The sequence below is a fragment of the Gadus macrocephalus genome, chromosome 10 (genome assembly GCF_031168955.1).
Source record: "Gadus macrocephalus chromosome 10, ASM3116895v1".
Taxonomy (NCBI): Eukaryota; Metazoa; Chordata; class Actinopteri; order Gadiformes; family Gadidae; genus Gadus; species Gadus macrocephalus.
Genome location: NC_082391.1, coordinates 17,078,156 through 17,097,671, shown reverse-complemented (window position 1 = coordinate 17,097,671; position 19,516 = coordinate 17,078,156). Strand labels below are relative to the sequence as shown.

General features: G+C 40.2%; 3 protein-coding genes across 4 annotated transcripts; 2 read left to right on the top strand and 1 right to left on the bottom strand.

Annotated features, from left to right (window-relative positions):
* Nucleotides 1-213: 213 nt before the first annotated feature.
* clic2 (chloride intracellular channel 2) lies at nucleotides 214-4,569 on the top strand. The gene is made up of 6 exons (XM_060062923.1): nucleotides 214-522; nucleotides 1,882-1,991; nucleotides 2,537-2,662; nucleotides 3,264-3,364; nucleotides 3,559-3,740; nucleotides 4,014-4,569. Exons 1-6 carry the CDS (start codon nucleotides 469-471, stop codon nucleotides 4,173-4,175), a joined length of 735 nt encoding a protein of 244 aa, XP_059918906.1. The 5' UTR covers nucleotides 214-468; the 3' UTR covers nucleotides 4,176-4,569.
* Nucleotides 4,570-14,152: 9,583 nt separating this feature from the next.
* On the top strand, nucleotides 14,153-16,128 carry c1galt1c1 (C1GALT1-specific chaperone 1). The gene is made up of 2 exons (XM_060062919.1): nucleotides 14,153-14,313; nucleotides 14,861-16,128. Exon 2 carries the CDS (start codon nucleotides 14,872-14,874, stop codon nucleotides 15,826-15,828), a length of 957 nt encoding a protein of 318 aa, XP_059918902.1. The 5' UTR covers nucleotides 14,153-14,313; nucleotides 14,861-14,871; the 3' UTR covers nucleotides 15,829-16,128.
* Nucleotides 16,129-17,041: 913 nt separating this feature from the next.
* On the bottom strand, nucleotides 17,042-19,270 carry mcts1 (MCTS1 re-initiation and release factor). Of its 2 annotated transcripts, XM_060062921.1 has the most exons (6): nucleotides 19,084-19,270; nucleotides 18,303-18,455; nucleotides 18,036-18,133; nucleotides 17,822-17,955; nucleotides 17,421-17,488; nucleotides 17,042-17,310 (listed from the first exon to the last, which is right to left on the bottom strand). In XM_060062921.1, the coding sequence occupies exons 1-6, from the start codon at nucleotides 19,092-19,094 to the stop codon at nucleotides 17,229-17,231; spliced, it is 546 nt and encodes a 181-aa protein (XP_059918904.1). In that variant the 5' UTR covers nucleotides 19,095-19,270; the 3' UTR covers nucleotides 17,042-17,228. The 2 variants fall into 2 exon arrangements, with proteins under 2 accessions (XP_059918904.1, XP_059918903.1); XM_060062920.1 differs by lacking the exon at nucleotides 19,084-19,270 and having other exon boundaries at nucleotides 18,303-18,469.
* Nucleotides 19,271-19,516: the final 246 nt, after the last annotated feature.

Sequence of the window (19,516 nt, the reverse complement as noted above, 5' to 3'; positions counted from 1 at the left end):
AATCAATATTTGCCCTTTGAGTTGATAGTTAACGCCGTTGCATTGTTTAGCACTACTTGAAATAGCTATTTTAAGCTACGCTCTTATATTCTGGCTGAGGGTTCGTACATAGGAGGGTTGTACCCCGCCCACCCTTCTGCACCCCGCCCTCTCCTCCAAAAGACGTGCGTACAGCCAGGACCGCCCCCCAACCCCCCTCCCCCCCAGCTCAGACAAAAACACTGTAGTAGATTTAAGCCATGCATACACCTCTGAGGTCTCGAACGTCCACTCTGACACTCCTTATAAAGTCAGGAAACCTTCACAGGACACCTTCTCCTGTCATAGTCCACTCCAGCTCCGGGCTGTCAACTAGCTCTCTTTAGCCACACACATCCCGTTCGATTGGGAAGGAGCATTCGGAGACAACCCTTTGGAGGACTTTTTGTCATTGGTTTGTTTTGGCGTAGCTGATCTTATTTTAACATCATGGCGCTGCGACAGAGCTCCGAAATAGAACCTCTCATCGAGCTGTTCATCAAGGTGGGTCAATCAGATTTGTTTACGTCCCTTATGGTCTCTTTCTTATGATGCCGAGACGACCCTAGACCCTAATTGGTTTTCAGTGTTGCAAACTGATCGGCTTTGGTTAATATAAACTGTGATGCATTTGTCAAATCCTTAACAACTATTATTAATACTATATTTTATTTTATTTTCAATAACTTTTGTGTGTGTGTGTGTGTGTGTGTGTGTGGGGGGGGGGGGGGATAGTTGTTTCAGTTTCTGTGATTAACTTATTGTGTTTATTTTTCCTTGATGAAAGTGGGGTGAAATAGGTATTCCCTTTACTTGAAATAATTGTTCAAAGAAATAGTATAACTACCAAAAAAAATGTTTCAAAATGATTTTCCATGGGTGAATGACTCACTCTCACTTTTTCTGATTTCAGCCCTGGCTTTGTTATAAGGTCAGAGAGTTTATAACAAAGTTGAAGTTAATGTTATTCAGAGATAACTGTTAATCTGAAGGGCATCATATTGAGATACAAAGAGCAGCAGAAAGCGAGGAGCCTGTATGTTTGTGTAACCTCCTCCACGTGTCGTCCGTTTTTTATCAGCAAAGTTTGATGACAGGCGCTGGAGTCCATCTTATCAATGCTCACCCAGATGGAGAATAGTGTTTATGGAAGACCCTGCATGCAAACCGGTGCCAGGCCCACTGACACACAAACGTGGAAAAGTTTACGAAATGCTCTATAACTTTTTTAGAGAAATTATTATGATAGCCAGGCCTGCATTATTTTGACCAAAAGCTACCAATATTTCAATGTTAATGTTGAATTATTACCTACTTCAATTTAAGGGTAGTTTAATTGACACACAAAGTAACACAAACGCATATGCAGTATACTTTAACTTTAATTGGTCAACGGCACTTGTCCCAGGGAAAACATATGGCTCAGTATTATAATTATAATATGAATAATACTGTAACTTATCAACTAATAAAACCACCCTAAGGAACCATTGCATTCCTCCGCAATGTTCACTGGAAAAGTATACCCATGGACCTGGCACACTGCCTGGATAGGGCGTGAGGAAGGAATGAGGAACCGTAAAATGGTGCCATTCCATCTTTTTCTTCCGATGTTTGATTGTTTCCCTCTTGGAAAGATATGAGGCCTCGCTGTGTACTTCAAAGAGAAGGGGAGAGGCATGGGAAGAGTATAATCACGGTCAGAGCAGTACAGGCCATTCTCTTAATATCAGGGAACATCCAATTAATGTGCGATTGCGTACTTATGGTATCATATAAACCATGTTGTATGAATGCAGTACAAATCAAAGACGGGATAGGGTCACAGATTTCTGATTTACACTTCTTATCCGTTTCTTTCAGGCGGGACATGACGGGGAGAATGTGGGGAACTGTCCATTCTGCCAAAGACTCTTCATGGTTCTGTGGCTGAAAGGAGTCAAGTTCACAGTGACCACAGTCGATATGAGGAAGTAAGCTCCCCTTCCCCCATGTCGCTGAACTTCCTGAGCATCTGGCCCACAAGGGCTTTTACACAGAAGCCTCAGGATATTTGTTTTCTTAAAATGCCAACTAATTTCAACTGTAAGTAGGCTTTTCCCTTACGGAGTGTGCCACTGGCCCTTGTTAAACCCAACACTTCTCAAAGGACCAGGTGTGCTTTAAAACCACGCCTTTTTTTTTTTTATAACTGAGCCTTTCATCAATAAAGCCCTCACTGCCAATGCTGTTGAGCAAACTATTAAAAGAGGTTTTTGACGACAGCCGACCACACCTGTGTGTCACTCACTAAATCACCAATCATTGGTCAATTCACAAATCCACCACACACCCTGTATTGCCTCTCCCACTATGTCCACTGCATTCAGAAGGACACAATATACCTAACACGCTAGATTACAAACTGAGATGATTGTGACCTCGTCGTTTGAGGGATAGTGAACAAAACGTTGACATTTTTTAAGATAAAGCCCTCACTCACTCACACACCATTTCCCCCTCTCTGTTTTGTGTGCAGGAAACCAGCAGAGCTCAAGGATCTGGCTCCTGGAACCAACCCCCCTTTCCTCCTGTATAATGGCACGCTCCAAACGGACTTCATTAAGATCGAGGAGTTTCTAGAACAAACATTGGCCCCACCCAGGTAATACAGAGTGTATTCATTATAGAACAGAAGGCGTACCAGAAGCCTTCTCCACTCCACCTCCAGGCCTTTGAAACGATATGGTTCATGTGTTCGGTCATGGAAAATAGCTGTGGAGGATAGAAAGAGTACACTATATTATTACATGATCTCTGTTAAATGACTGAATGTACTCTGCTCATGGTTTTGAATTAAGCGCAACAGATTTGTAATTATGTTGAAGGTTTACACTCAGTACATTACTACTATGACATTGACATTATTATAATTGTTATTATTATTATTATTAGTAGGAGTAGTACTAGTATTAGTAGCAGTAGTACTAGTAGTAGTAGAAGCAGTAGTAGTAATAGTATGTACTACTAGTAGTAGTAACAATAGTCATATTAGAAGTTTTAGTAGTAGTAGTAGTAGTAGTATATACTCACAGTATGTACTAGTAGTAGTACGATTACTGGTAGCTGTATTGCTGTGATGAGTAGTAGTAGATATAGTAGTAAACTGCAAAAGATAAACTGGTGCTTAAAAATGCATGTACGTATATATATATATATCCCCATGAGCTGAAAACCCACCTCCAGCTTTCTGGTCTCCCCAACAGGTACCCTCACCTGAGCCCTCTCAACAAAGAATCCTTTGATGTCGGTGCTGATATTTTTGCAAAGTTCTCTGCTTACATCAAGAACAGTCCAAATAATGCCTGTACGTTGTGCGGAGTCCATTAAGTATTGATAAAGTTATCGAGATGATCTAGTTTTCTCACTGATTTCCAAATAAAAAATGAAATAATACAAAGAAAGATAAAGCAAACATGACATAATAATTGAATAACTTTAATCGAAGCCAAAGACTGCACACAATCAGAAACATAACAATGATTCTTGTTTTGTGACTAGTCCATGAAAAAAATCTTCTACGGGAGTTCAAGCGTCTGGATGACTACCTGATATCCCCGCTTCCTCAAGAGATCGACCACAACTCCAGACAAAATATCGTCATTTCCAAGAGGAAGTTCATTGATGGAAATCACCTCACTCTGGCGGACTGCAACCTGCTGCCCAGACTGCATGTGATCAAGGTAAAATAGATTAAAATGTGATGCTTTTAATATTGTTGCTGTAGGCCTCATTCACTTTCAAATTGAAGTTTAAAAATATCAAAAGGCAAATAACTAGTTTAGTGAAAATTTGGGGCGGATGTTTGAAAAAGCTGTATCTATGGATAAAAGAGTCAACCTAAAATTGATTTATAGAGTGAATTGCTGCCTCTAGGTTCATATAATTACGATCATATTGAATAGCAAGCTTTCAAATCTGTTCACCCTCACAGTGTTTTATTTTGCATTTCTCAGATCGCTGCCAAGAAGTATTGCAACTTTGACATCCCAGCCCAGTTCGTAGGCGTGTGGCAGTACCTTCAGAACGCCTCAGAAAGAGAGGAATTCAGCCAGACTTGTCCGGCCGACATTGAAATCGAGAAGGCCTACTTCAGTGTGGCCAACAATAGGAAATAAAGTCCTTTGTTTTCCCTCATCTAAATAATGTGTGTGGGGATCCATTGGCAGCAGTCCAAAGACACTAAGAAAAACTTACAAAAACTATATTTAATTTGCGCCAGGATTCTAGCTTACAACCCCAAATGATACCATAGAATGGAGAACTGATCTGATTATATTGCATTTGTGTCTGTGTAATAATTCCCACAGAAAAGTATGTATGTAATTGAATGTTTATCTAATTTAGCATTTAGCTCTTTGTGTCTATATTGTAAATAAACAGATATAACATAATTATTGTTGACAATGACAATTCTAGTGTAATTCAAATCAAAAACAGTTTGATTACAGTTCCATAGCAATGATTTTTATAGTTAAAGTTCTACGAATAAATATATTTTGTATGAAATAATTGTTATTAATGTTTTGATTTGTGCCGCTGTGTGTAGGCGTGTGTGTTTGTGTTATCCTATGCTTGAGCAGCAATTTAGATAATAAATTAAACATTTGAAAATGTAAAAAAGAAAGAGCCTCTCAACTCATACAAATGCATTAGTATGGATTGGAATACTAATATAGTCACTATTATGCCAACCCTAAAGACGTATTTTCTTCTTTCAATTTTAACATTTACCACAACATTTTTATTTAGAGTCTGTGTGAATATGTATAATCGTTAATGACAAAGTGACACTGAAATGGGAGATAGAGAAGAGAGATTGGGAGAGAGATAATTAGGGAACATATTAGCAATAAAGTTTTTTTATTGAAATGAATAAATTCAACAGAAGTTTATTTTTGAATATTTGTAAAAATATATATTTGAATACATATTTGTTATGTTCTTGGCAATATGTATAAACAATATTTTGTGTCCAAGATTATAATGTTCAGTTTTCAACACAAGAATATGATGAGGACGAGAACTTTTGATCGTCATGGAAACATCCTAGTTGGTCACACAATATTTCCAGAAGCAGGCTGTCAAGGTAACAAGAAAAATAAAATTAGTTGCAAGAACAGAAACGGATTTGAATACTAATATAGTAATAATAATATAGAATATAGAAACTGTTTGAATACTACGATTTGAATACTAATACGCATGACAACTTGTTGTCATGCGTCCTACTGTATTATTGGAAAAAATATTTACCACACGTGTCACACGTGTGTCATTCATTTACAACCTCAGCCACCCCTGAGATGAACTACAGTTACTTAGCTGACTCCAAGTTGACCCCTAAGAGCTATAAACCTCTCTATACCTGGTTGAACTCATCCTTACAGGAGAAGACAGGGAGGGCTTTATGACGGTAGCAAGGAAGAAGGAGCCCTGTTCATTCCTCCCCTCACTTTGCTAACTTACATGGTAAGGTTAACGATCACTGCCTGTGTTATGAATGCATTCAACAATCAACTATGGTGGTAATGTTGTAAACTGTTTGGATATATGCTAGAAGTGATTTTCATTACGATCATCCATGTCACATCTTTGTTAACCCTTATATGTGTCATAGGGATCTATTGTTTTTTATTATACGTGGCAACTTTAGTCCAGATTGTGTATGTCCCACATGGACACTACCGAAAGCCAGTGATGGTTAAAAGGCAATTTCATCTCATAAGCACAGGTGGTTTATTATGTCTGCTATATATCAGTTGAATTATTAAGGTGACGAAAGGATTACAATCACAGATTACCTCACTGCTCTACATCTGATACAACTGTAAGGTGTATGTCCAGTTCGGGGAACTGGGGTCGGGGGAACAGGGGAGGGGCCTAATTTCTAGGCCCAATGCAGAGGGCGTTGTGATTGGCCGGTGCATGTAGGAGGAATCCACAGACTTTGGGAATATAACTTGAAGCCGAACCCCAAAACAGGAGTTCTTTGCAAACCAAGTCAGGTTTTTTGTTACTTGTGACAAGTGATAATAAAGTCTTTATCTTTCAAACTTCTGCTTTCTCGACCTGTCTTGGTTTGTTAAACGGTTGGGTTTTATCCATGTTAGTATAACTGGTACAACAGGCATGACAGTAGGACTAATGACACAGTGAAGTAATGTCATCTCCTATTTGCCATTTAATTAGTTGCCTTGGTTCTGGCAATATAAATTACACCATCTAAAAATGCCCACACAATGGCAGAACACTAAATTCCAACGCTCACCTCTCTTGTTGGTCTTAGGTAAGCTCTGCCTGGATCGACGGAAGCCCTGCGAGCGAAGCTTGTCCGCCACTGCCAACTTCAACACCACTTCTTTAAGGCCGTCCACCTGGAGCCCGAAAACAACAAACCGGCTTTAATGTCACCACAGTTTTTCTTCAGTTCCCATTCATTATTTCATGATCAGCTGCCCTACCATATTGGAGTATGACTCTTTGGGAGCAGAATCTTTGGTCATGCCTTTGAGAGAGATAGCAACAACAAAGAAATGTAAATTTAAGTACAAGCCTAACTCGGTGTACTTCGGCGATTTCAAATGTAATTGATCTCTTCCAGAGGGCTGGCCTCAATGACCTACAATGTGTCAGTTCTACCTTTTATCCAGGGGTCCCTGCCCCCATAGAGCTGATTTAGAAGCGGATAGAGGTTGTTCCCCTCTCTCTGTTCCCCCTGAACCGGGATCTCTCCATCCTCCACCTCTGCCGCTAACTTCTGTATGAAGTCTGGGAAGATCAATTGTTCAGTTTTGACATACGTGGACATGTCTGCAGTTGGGGACATGCAGCTTTGAACACAAACATCCCTAATTGCATACATCATAATGAGCCAATGAGGTTGAGGTGTGGCTTTTGTTTTATTAAGTATACAGACGAGGTTGCTAAATATAAATACCATCATGTTATTTTAACATAAGGATTTCAGGACTCTACAGGACGATCTCATTCTAGTTTTTCTTACCTGCCTGTGGTTCCGGGTCGATATCAGGATAAATCGGTAGAGCATGGGTCCTTCTTGCAGAGCAGATCACGGCCAAAAGGTAGAACAGCGCTAAAGAAAGCATAGTGACCGTAGCTTAAGGGGGCCTGAGTGTGGACTACCTCGGCTTGGTGAAAGAACTTCATATATAAAGGTTTCATGGCCCATCCATCACAAGCAGATCAATACATTATCATCACCCCAAGTCTCCTTCCTAATGGTTCTGATGTGATGGACCTGTCGTCACAGACACGATTCAGGGGACCCTGTCAATTCATCCCCAGACTATCTCTGCTTGTACAGCGTGCCATAACAAATGTTGACTCTAACAGCTATCAGTGACTGACCAGGGAAGGTGTTGAGGCTCTCTCCCATTTATGTTGTGAGCGTGTCTTTGACGGGTTCTGATGAACTGGTAGATATAGGGTTTGACTTTAATTGTATTACTGCAACTGCTGCGTCATCCTGTGTTCATAGGCTTTCATTGTTTTTAAAATGGTGAGATTTTGTTAAAAAATCCAGGGAATGATAACAGGAAAATACTTATGGTTCTGGAATAATTCTGACATTAATATCCAATGAATATATGAATAATATTATGATTGATTATTTGTTGTTATGCCTTCCCTGGAGTTATGAAGAACGACTGAGGTCATTGATCTCAGGATGGGCTAATCGTAGCCGCAGCTAGAACACTCAAACTCCTTAATCACAATGCGCTCCCATGATTATAAGCAATAGGTCTATGTATTTTTCGTCCGATTATTAGACATTTAACTGATTTAATTTGTTAAAACCAATGCCTTTTCAAAAGTTGAATAAAATAAAGCTGCTTTACATCAGTTTTGAGAGTTGCAAAGACTGCCTGTGAAAATTAACATCCCAAAGAAAGGGCCACTACCTCTGCACTGAGATGGGTCAGTATCAATGCTTTTTCTTAACGGCCTGATCACTCATGCATCCAGCAGTGGTAGGCCTGTCATGACTAAGGAGCACTGTGTAATTGGGACCGAGTTGCTTCAGCATCGTTAAAGTTAAACACAAATTTGATAATGAACACAATATTTTGAACCACCCCCCCGAAAATATTTATTCTACGTTCCTGATAGGAGCGGAATGCTATGATAAGGAAAAATAATGTGCACATTGTAATCACAGTTCAAGTTAGTTACAAGTTCATGAGTTCTATGTTAAGTGTAATTTGCTGTAAATGGTTTTGTTTTTGGCGTAATCTAGGTTCCTCTGGTTAGAAAATAAACACATATTTGAAGTTGCCTTTTGAATGCGTTAGTTTTAATTAATAGATCACTTTTGTAATCAACATGATTGTTTTTTTATCACTGTCTAGGGGATATATGTGTTAGCACAGACAGATTTGGAATTGACACAGCCGATAACCTATTGGTGAAAGCAAAACAACAAGTTCAATGATTTAATGAGGCAGGTTTATTTAATACAATTCATTAATTTATCATAAAAAGAGTTCATTCTTCATCCTGAGTGTGTATATTGACTATTTCTGAAATGCTCATTGCAAGCTTCCTTTTTCTGTATGGTGTACCCCTAATGTCGACAAACACCAAAGAAATGTTGCCACTGGTGGTGGTGTCATTTCTATGAAAGAGGGCAATCAAATATACTAGAATGATCAATTAGGATGCTGTAGCCCTACAGGAAATGATGCATTGAGTAGGCTGCTTATGGGTCAAGGACAATATTAAGTGAGCTATAGACCTGGGGTCTCTTTTATATCAAAGAGGGTCTCAAAGGACATATACAATTATCTATTTAGGGGCTCCAGCCCTAGAAGGAGTGACTCACAAAGGCTCAGCAAATGCTCCATCTTGTGTCGGATATGTCATTCCTCCCCCTGGTCCCGGGAATGACATATCCGACATTTAGATTTCCAGCGCTAACAGAAAAAAGTTAGCATAATTTTTTGCGGGATTAAGCCTCTCAGAACTGTGGCCCACAAAACCTCTTTGATCAGAATGTGGTGTAAAGAAAGTTTTTGAGATGGGAAGGTCCTAACACCCTCAGACTTGACAACCTGTCATTAGTCCAGACTGGTTAACCCTGTTATACCTGTATGTGATGATAAACTCTTGGGCCCCGGGAAGAGGAGGGGTCTGTGGTTAGATCCCGCCTTTTTGATAAGTGGCCAAAGATATTTTACAGGTTTGATTCTTGCCACCTGTATCAATGTTCACCTGGTGTTTACTCCAAGTAAAGCTCAGTTGACTTGCTCTAAGATTATAACCGACCCCAACAATTAACTGTCTTGTAAAGTTCATCAGTCCCAATTTATAATACCATAAGTTAAGAGTTAACCTGTATGACACATTCATTCCTTCAATTTTAATATTTGACACATTTTTATTTGGAGTGTGTGTGCATATGTATGATCAATTATCAGAGAAAGATAAAAAATAAGTTTGAGAGAAAGAGAGAGATAAAGAGACAGGGAGAGATCGAATCAGGGACCATTTTACATTTTGTTTTTTTCGTTGACAACGAAAGATTATATGCAAACGTAACTTTTTTATATTCTTGGCAATATGTATAAAATAATGTTATGTGTAAAAATCAAATGTTCACTTCTCGACACAAGAATATGATGAGGATAAGGATTTTTGATCATCATGGAAACGTCCTAGTTGGTCACGCAGTATTTCCAGAAGCATGCTGTCAAGGAAACAAGAAAGATGAAATAAGTTGCAAGAACAGAAAACAGATTTGAAACAAATCCTACATCTTAATACAATGTTAACCAATTTCCCCTGTATACGGAATGAGTTAATCACCTCCTTGGTTAACATCGTGGTGAGTTTATCATCACATACAGGTATAACAGGGTTAACCAGTCTGGACTAATGACAGTGGGACTAATGACAAGGTGTAGTTATTGTCATAAACCATTGACAATTTAATTAGATGCAAAGCTGCATGTTTGGCTCCTTCTTGCCTCTGACCTCTGGACATGCAATTACACCTATCTAAAAAATACCATACAATGGCAGAACACTGAAGGCTCACCCCTCTTGTTGGTCTTAGGTAAGCTCTGCCCGGATCGAAGAAAGCCCTGTGAGCGAAGCTTGTCCGCCGCTGCCAACTTCAACACCACTTCTTTAAGGTCGTCCACCTGGAGCCCAAAAACAACAGCTTTAATGTCACCATAGTTTTTCTCAAATTCCCATTCATTATTTCATGATCAGCTGGCCTACCATGTTGGAGTATGACTCTTTGGGAGTGGAATCTTTAGTGATCCCTTTGAGAGAGATAGCAACAACAAAAAATGAATATTAAGTACAAGCCTAACACCGTGGACATGACAACGGGGCAATTTCTAATGTAATTGATTTCTTCAAGAGGGCTGGCCTCAATGCCTTTAGTTTGTCAGTTCTACCTTTGTTCCAGGAGTCCCTGCCCCCGTAGAGCTGATCGAGAAGCGGATAGAGGTTGTTCCCCTCTCTCTGTTCCCCCTGAACCGGGATCTCTCCATCCTCCACCTCTGCCGCTAACTTCTGCATGAAATCTTAGAAGATCAATTGTTGCGTTATGACATTGTGTGTCTAGGGTGTCAATTTATCAATGCCAATGACTTGCTGTTGAGGACACGTAACTTTGAACGCAAACTTAATCACTTAATGCATACTAATTACATACTAATTACATACTTATATGCATATCATATTGAGCCAATGAGGTTGAGGTCTGGGCTTTTAGTTTTATTAAGTATATAGACGTAGTTGGTGAATACACCAATGTCCGTCATTATATGTATATTATTTCAAGATAAGGATTTCATGAGCCACATGATCTCGTTTAGGTTTTTCTTACCTGCCTGTGGTTCCGGGTCGGCATCAGGATAAATCGGTAGAGCATGGGTCCTTCTTGCAGAGCAGATCACAGCCAAAAGGTAGAACAGCGCTAAAGAAAGCATAGTGACCGTAGCTTAAGGGGGCCTGAGTGTGGACTACCTCGGCTTGGTGAAAGAACTTCATATATAAAGGTTTCATGGCCCGTCCATCACAATCAGATCAATACATTATCATCACCCCAAGTCTCCTTCCTAATGGTTCTGACGTGATGGACCTGTCGTCACAGACACGATTCAGGGGACCCTGTCAATTCATCCCCAGACTATCTCTGCTTGTACAGCGTGCCATAACAAATGTTTGCTCTACAACAGCTATCAGTGACTGACCAGGGAAGGTATTGAGGCTCTCTCCCATTTATGTTGTGAGCATGTCTTTGATGGGTTGTGATGAACTGGTAGATATGGGGAATGAGTATAATTATAAGAAACATGTTTACTGGTTGATATGCATGAGTCAAATGGTCCAAGTGTGAGACTGGTTAGCTCTGCAGATAAACCTTATTCTACATTATGCAAGGGCCAACTTTTACCCTTCTGGCCTGTGACACATGTTTTTACCTTGAGCTTCACACTCTCACCATGCCCAAGCAATTCTCTAGCCAAAACACTGCGCCAGCCACAGAGATGAACAGGTGAATGGAATATGGTCAAATAGTGCACGATACTTTTCTCTGTATTGGTTGGAAAGCTGGTCAAGTTCACAACCGGGAGCCAAGAAGGCTTTCAAGCAAGATTTTGACATTTGAAGAGACACGACTTTGACTTTCATTCTTGAATGAACATGTGTGACCATCACATCGCCTCATAAAAATAAAAGTTATCTGAAAACAGGCATAGATGTACGACGCAGCAATCGTATAGGCTTCAGACCCCTGAGCAGGGTGAATATGTGGGGGGCATAAACAAAATCTTGTGTTCATCTCTTATTTACACAACCTTTGAAGTTTTTTTGTGCATAAGATGAGAGGTAGGCATGCTCTGAAAATATTAACCTGTCCATGTAACAAGTCTCTCAACAGTTTAAGGCTTCAGGAAGGAAGAGAGAAATGTAAGAATGTCCCCACCTAAAGTGAACGCCCTTTCTGAAGTGGAAATTCTGACATGAATGCAGTTGCCTTGTGCGGCATTTTCCAATAATAATTGCAACAGAATTCATAAATAAGGAGTCATTTGACAATTATATTCGACCATGACCTTTGTGATGATCCAGCCGGTGAGCAGTGCCCCACATGGCAACATGGTGGCCACAAAGGCAGGCAAAGGGTATGGTGTTGGATGGGAGGTACTACCCTAATGCTGTGTCATAGAGACCCAGCTCCACTCAGGTGTCTCAGCATAACTCTCGCAGGTGTGTTGAGTTAGCCTGGCAATCAGGAGGCCTGTTATACCCACCAGGACAAGCTGAAGACAGACTGGCTGGAGGAGCGTGTGGAGACCGGACACACGTTAGGCCAAGGCCAGTCTCATGGAAAGAGGCCTGTGGCCAACCCTCTTGACCCAACTGAACCCTTATAGTGGAATTACGTCCAAGTGGAGCGAAGAGATGTTTTGTTGACATTAGTTACATTTTGTCTGGTGCTGAACCAGAGACAAAGCCTGCAGCTGAAGAGGAACCCCAAAAATCCAAGAGGAAACCAAAGCCGAGCTAGGGCGAAGAGGACGGTGGCAGGGACCACAGACCCCACTAAGCTTGGCCTATCGTTCTTTGTTGCTTCACATACCAGTCGCCCACACCTTATATGGATCAGGGAACATAATTATCACTCATCATAGTGATGGATAGATGTGTTATACGTGAATAATAACAATAACAATGACAAAGAAGCAAAACTTTGAAAGTTTGCTTGATTTGTTGAATAGTTGCAGAATGACTTGGCCCTGCCTTAAGGGAATGCTGTATTTCCCCGGTTCCAGACTGGATATTCTGGATTAGTAGTGTGTTTTATGTATTGAGAAGTCTCACAAATTAGAAATCTGTGTGACCAGGGTATTTCAGAATATTTTTCTTTGAATTCGTTTAGAGACCAATCATGTTCCTGGGGGCGTGAATATTTAGTCTCGACACATTTTTCTTGTCTGTCAAAATGTTATACGTCTGTCAATTATGTTTATATATATAATAATAAAAAAACAAAAAAAAAAGGTCTAATTTGGGTGAAATCGAAGCGTAGTAATGTAGCTCTACATTCCCTGATTGCATTCGCTCTCCCGCGACCAGGGACACGCTATCTATCGGGGATGCTGATACCCGGTAGCGTGTCCCTGGTCCCTGGGAAATTACATTGGCACGACACCTGTCGGTGGGACGAGTTCACAACATGGAATGTTGTTTCCACAGAGAACAACGTTTTCCTTGTGCCATGTTCACGAAGTGTGCCCATGGAAAGAAACAATTAGCATAATTCTGAACTTTTAAAAAATGTGACATTATAACGTCCCTTGAATAAAGTCTCATTGTTCATTTGTACTTTAAAGTCAAAGTTATCCAAGAGGTCATTCCACACACACACACACACACACACACACACACACACACACACACACACACACACACACACACACACACGCTGAAGAGGGGCTGATTTTAATAATTCCTTAACCCCATGCCCTAATAATGGTCCTTCAAGTCTAATACTGACGTTGAAATTCATGTCGATTTATATTCATTGCAAATCTATACATAAAACGATTAATCTAATTTGTCTGAAGTTTGTATTGCAAAACCGATTTTTCCAATAATTTACATTTGTCCAAATCAATTATCGACTATTTTTTGCAGTGTTTGGTCGCTCCGACCCCAACACACGTTATCTCACTCCACACTTTTAGTGAAATTTGGCAGCCCTGTGGTCAGATTCAGTTGCGGAGCAGCTGTTGATTTTGATGTTTGCTTCCGAGGGAAGGTCAGGCTTCCAGGACACATGTAGTGTAACGCCACGGTGTGTGATTCGTTTCATATAAAACATCGCTTATACACAACGACAAAACGAATAAAATAACACAAAATTGCCCTGGGGCGCAGCCATGGGAATAACACGCCCACCTTCCTCGTTACCAATGCCTTTTTATTTATTTTTTTATCTCAGTGTTGCGACTATTTTAGTTGAAATAGTGTCTTCACCGTAGACATAAAAAAAACAAAAAAAAACAGCCAATCAGCCTTGGCAAAACACAAGTCATGTCACCCGGACCCGGAAATCATACCTCTTATTTTGGCAGCGATAATGAACGGGCTTAACAGGGGAAGCTTGGGCCAAGCAAGCGTACATTTGAGTACTCACATAACCAGATAGGCAACCTCATTTCTCAAACGGAGATACCAACCACAGCAGTGTCACTGACGGCCACCGAGGTACAATATTTTAATTGCGTATTTTTATCGATCGATAACGCTTGTGTTTTTAAATAGTAGGCTATTACTACTATTTCCTGCTATTATTATTATTATTATTATTTTTGTGTGCCAAAGGGTCTTTTGGGACAGTTATTGACCCATTCCATAATCTATTTCCTGGTGATATGCCGTAGCTTGATGTTGTGCCATGATTTCTTGGTTATTTCTGCTTTTATAATATCGAATTAATACCCAACTGTAACAACAGATTTCGTTTAATGAGGTGTAAGATACCCAAACTAAAGCTTTTTCGTCGCGCTGGGTCTACACGTTTACAGAGACGTAGCCAAAGGTGGAAGCACATCTCCGAAAACTGAACTCCACGTCAGGGCAGCAAACCCTGAAGGCATTCAACGGCGTTTAGACCCCCGTGGCTATTAGAAGCAGCACTTTATTAAATGTAAAAGTTCAAACCAAACCCAAAAGCAACTTATTTTAAATTAAATGTGATGTAGTGGGTCAAATGGTAATAATACTTTTCTGCCCTCTCCCCTGCATAATTCAGTGACGTCCAACATGTTGTCGGACAGCCACTCCTTCCTGAAGGGGGTGCTCCTTGGAGCACTCTTCTGCTTGGTGTTGGCATTCGTTGGCACTTTAACCCCCAGTTATTCTTTCACCGAAGAGGACAACCACAAGCACCATCATGTCAAAGCGCCCAGCAAAGACGAGCTTCGAGGCCTGACAGAGAATCAGATGGAGGAACTTACCAAACAGGTGCGAGTCTATTGCCTTATTATGGTCCATCCTAAGGTTCTGCAGCATTGGGCCACAGTCAAAGACACCTGGAGCAAACACTGTGATAAGGCAGCCTTCTACAGCTCAGAGGCCTTCAAGGAGCTTGAGGCAATAGACCTAAAGGAACCAAATGAATGGGCCAGACTCCGCAAGGCTCTCAAACATGCCTATGACAATGCCGGGGATATCCGCTGGTTTTTTATCGCAAGACCTACTACATTCGCCATCATTGAGAACCTGAAATACCTTGTATTGGCTAAGGATCCCAGTGAACCATTCTACATTGGCCATGCTATGAAGTCCGGAGAACTGGACTATGTTGAGTATGAAAGCGGTATTGTCCTTAGCTATGAAGCTCTAAAAAGGCTTATGAACGTGTTTCAGGATGGTGAGAAATGTCCAGAGACTGAGAGTAGCCTGTGGAAGGTCACTGAGGAGAAGCAGCTGGCCATATGCCTGAAGTACACTGGAGTGTTTGCTGAGAACGGGGAAGATCTGGAAGGAAAGGGACTTTTTAATAGCAAAAGTGTGGAGCGCCTCATCACTGATAGCCTTCAAAACAACCCCTCAAATGTCGTGGAGGGCTGCTGTTCAGACCTGGCCATCACATTCAGTGGAATGTCTTCGAATCAGATGCAAGTCATGATGTTTGGCGTGTACAGACTTCGTCCCTATGGACACAATTTTAATGACATGCTGCTCTTTCAACCTCCTGAGGGTTCGGACAATGACTAATCTGTTTTGTACTTTTTGTGTCTGATCATGAAATTATGATTCTCTCCATGTCTGTGTAAATGTTTTTGCGAAGGTGCTTTTTTCTTAATTTACTTTTTACCAAGGAATGGTGGATCGGGATAAGATTAATATTTAAATCTGATTTTAAAATTGGTCCTAATATTGGATTTTCTTAACAATGTGATCAACAGTCTGAGAATTGTTGTGAGATTTGTTCTTTTATGCATGTTCCATAAATCAACAATTGTAATTACATCTCTATCGACATTTATACTATAGTAAAAAATAAGTGGTTTTCAAGCCAAAAGTATATTATAAGTAGGGATGTGAATAGCTCACATGGTCGAATAATCAGTGGGTGGTATAAACGAATAATCGATTATATATTCGCCGACATTCACAAAGGCAGCCATGGATCCTCGGCAAGAAATTCCTTAATATCTTAAACGCAAAAAAAACAACTACCTGCTAAGTAGTTCCAGTCAAATTGTCTGTTCAGCCTTCAAAATGAGAGCTGGTGAATTGTGAAAAATGCATTAAACTGTAATCAGAAAACTCCAATTATAAATATGTACACTTTACAGGGCCGGTGTTACACCGAATTCTGCGACCCACCGAAAAGTGGGTCGCAATGTTGCACATTTTCTGCAACATGCACGTGTGCATTATAACAAAAACATAAATAACACATTAGATCTCCCACCGGTGGGATCTTTATTTTCTTGATGCAAACAATAATTCTGAAGTGTTTTACACGGTAGCCTTTAATAAAAAGGTAATTGGTTGGGGGGAGATCTTATGTTTATTTGTGTTTTTGTCATGCCTGTCTATGCTTCAAATATGCAACAGCGCCCCCTGGGGTCATACATTTCGGGGGGGGGCTGGTCGCGTTGTCCTGCTTACTGCGGTCAGGGTTTCGTATAATTTAGTTAATTAATTAGGGGCGCCAACAGAGAGCGCCCCCGACACATTTGCCGCCCTGGGCGATATATATTTTTTCTTCCTCCATGGGCCCCTGACGCCGTCTGGGCCCCGGTGCAGTGCACCGGTTGCGTGTGTCTGCCTGGCGCAAATGCTCCCCTTTTACTACTTCATCCTAAAATCTGTTTATATTTATTATGTGTAGCAATATTTATCACCTTTTAATAAATGTACCAAAGTGCTCCACAGACTGGAGCTAAAGGTTAATCAAATAACATGGCTAAACACCAAATGAAAGGGGAGATGTTATGCAGGTTTTTATTATTTTTGCATTATGCTTTGATTCAATGCTTACAGCAGGTGACACAGCTAAGTCCATTGGTGTAAACAACTGACTGGCAGCTCATTCCCGCACTATGACAAGCTCCATGCTGTCCAGGGCTACTGGTTGGGGGGGGCGGGCGGGGATATTGGTGACCTCACTTGTACGTCTTCATGTGCCACAGTCCGTCGTTAAGATAATGAACATTTTCAATTCCGATGCCCTTGTTGACTTTTTCTCTGCCCGAAGAGAACCGTCAGGAAAGATGAAAAAGAAAGAGAAAAGGATATGATTTGAAGCAGCATGGTGGGTCACAGTTACAAAAATTTGTACAGGTGTAATATCTTACATGCTCTCTGCAGACATCTTCATCACTCCAACACAAAGTGCATGTTGTTTCCCCTCTGCCATTATGGCCTATCGTCGACCATTAAAGACAAACGTCAGAGTGCGGGATGAAAACAGCCTTAAAATAAAATCTCATCCAAATCCAATATTATGAAGCACATTTAAACAGAACAACGTAATATAAAGTATGAGAACGTTAAACCCAGGAAAAGTGGGTGGTAGCTGCAGAATTATGGGACAGTGAAACTATTTAATTGATAATGTGCCAAAGATCTACAAACAAATGCCAAACGCTATATCAGTAATAATCTGGATTTATGCTTAACATAAATATCTAACAATTGTGGTAAATACAGCATTTCTAAATAGTTGATGGGATTGTACACTATTGAGAAAGGATACAACCACTGTGTCTGTAGCTGCTGGGTAGAGTTTGGCACCTGGTGACGTCAACCCAGGGCACATGATATTGGCACCACTTAGGACAAATTTAATAGCCCCTTTGTCTACTTGTTGATGTGGAAGGATAAAAGGATCTGTAACATACAAATGCATATAATTAACAACCCACATTCATATTAGGCCAGATTACTATTGAAACAATATCAATATTTACATTTATGTAGTAGTCTGAGAGTTGGGTAGAATGGTCCTTCTCTTTGTCTGAAGAATAGAAGCTCTCCATTCACTGTCAGGATTTCAATGTGTTCATGGCTAGAGAATCAAATAACAGCAAAATGAGGCAGTATATATGGTGTGAACCAGCTATAGGATATATATATATATATATATATCAAATATCCATACATCCATACATACATACATACATACATACATATATCTATATATTTGTGGAATAAGTTAGTAGAATAGTACCAGTTACCATCTCACTATTTTGACAGGATCCTTTTTTGGCATAATGTGGTTTAGCCATGATTCTATATCAGGAAACTGGTCCAGCAGTTGGTTTTTTATTCCTTTGATAACCGAAGTCTTCAGCTGAATGCAATTGGAAACGTTTTCCTTCTCATCAAATCTAAGGGAAGACATGAAAGACAGTTGTTATTATTATGTATTAGACTGCAGGAGTAACGCAAGATGTGATGTAGTCAGATCAGTTAAGAGCCTATTAGCCTGAATATCGGATCCAGCATTCATAGCGAGACTAGATTAGCCCCATGACAGAGGAACATTTTAGGCCATATGACGGATACTGATTATGAAGATTTGAATAAATAATAACGTGGTCCGTCACATTACGCATATGGTCATACGAATAGCATATCCATGGCGGTTTCTCAAGAAAAAGAAAGACAGGCTTTACTCTTGACTATCGGCAGTGATAAATCCTTTGACTTCTTTCTGTTATTACCATGCATGTAATGTAAAGCGTGTTTAGGTTGAAACAGATAGATAGACAACTACCGCTGTAACAAAGTTTAACAAGCTTGTCTCCGGTTAGACGTTCTTCCAATGAATATGTCAAACAGTAGACCATATTTAGGGACTATGTTTTACTTCATAGTAAACCATCTAGGTCGTAAGCAAAATTATTATTTTCCTGAAATGCAGCCCATGGTTGTCATTGGAACGATTCTGCTAGTGGATCCGGTTAGCTAGCCATTTAGCAAAAGCAACTTGATAATTAAAGATGAACACCTTACTTTTTAAACATCCTCGTTGGTCGTTTTCACTGTGTTTTCTCCACAATGTCAGTGCTTGTCTCTACCTAGTCTGCCGTTTAAGAGAAAATACAATGTATTAATGAAACACAACTCATCTATGAAACCACTCCAGTGCAATTCCACGCTTGTTTCCTCCTGAAGGGCCACGATTACGTCATTTTACGGCAGTTTTACGCTCTACGGCAGATACGATTACTCTTTTGCAGACAGTTCTTACATGGATGTAATAAGGTCTTCTGGTTTGGAAGATAAGTTTCTTAAGTTTGCATCGTCGTCCACCCAATCGCGTCATGGAAGTAGTTTAATATTGTTTTGGAGCGTTAATGTGTTTAATCTTTAACGTTATGCATTCGTTAGGTTTCTTACTTTTCTAAATACTACCGGTTTGCATTGCACTTGTTTGCCTTTCCCA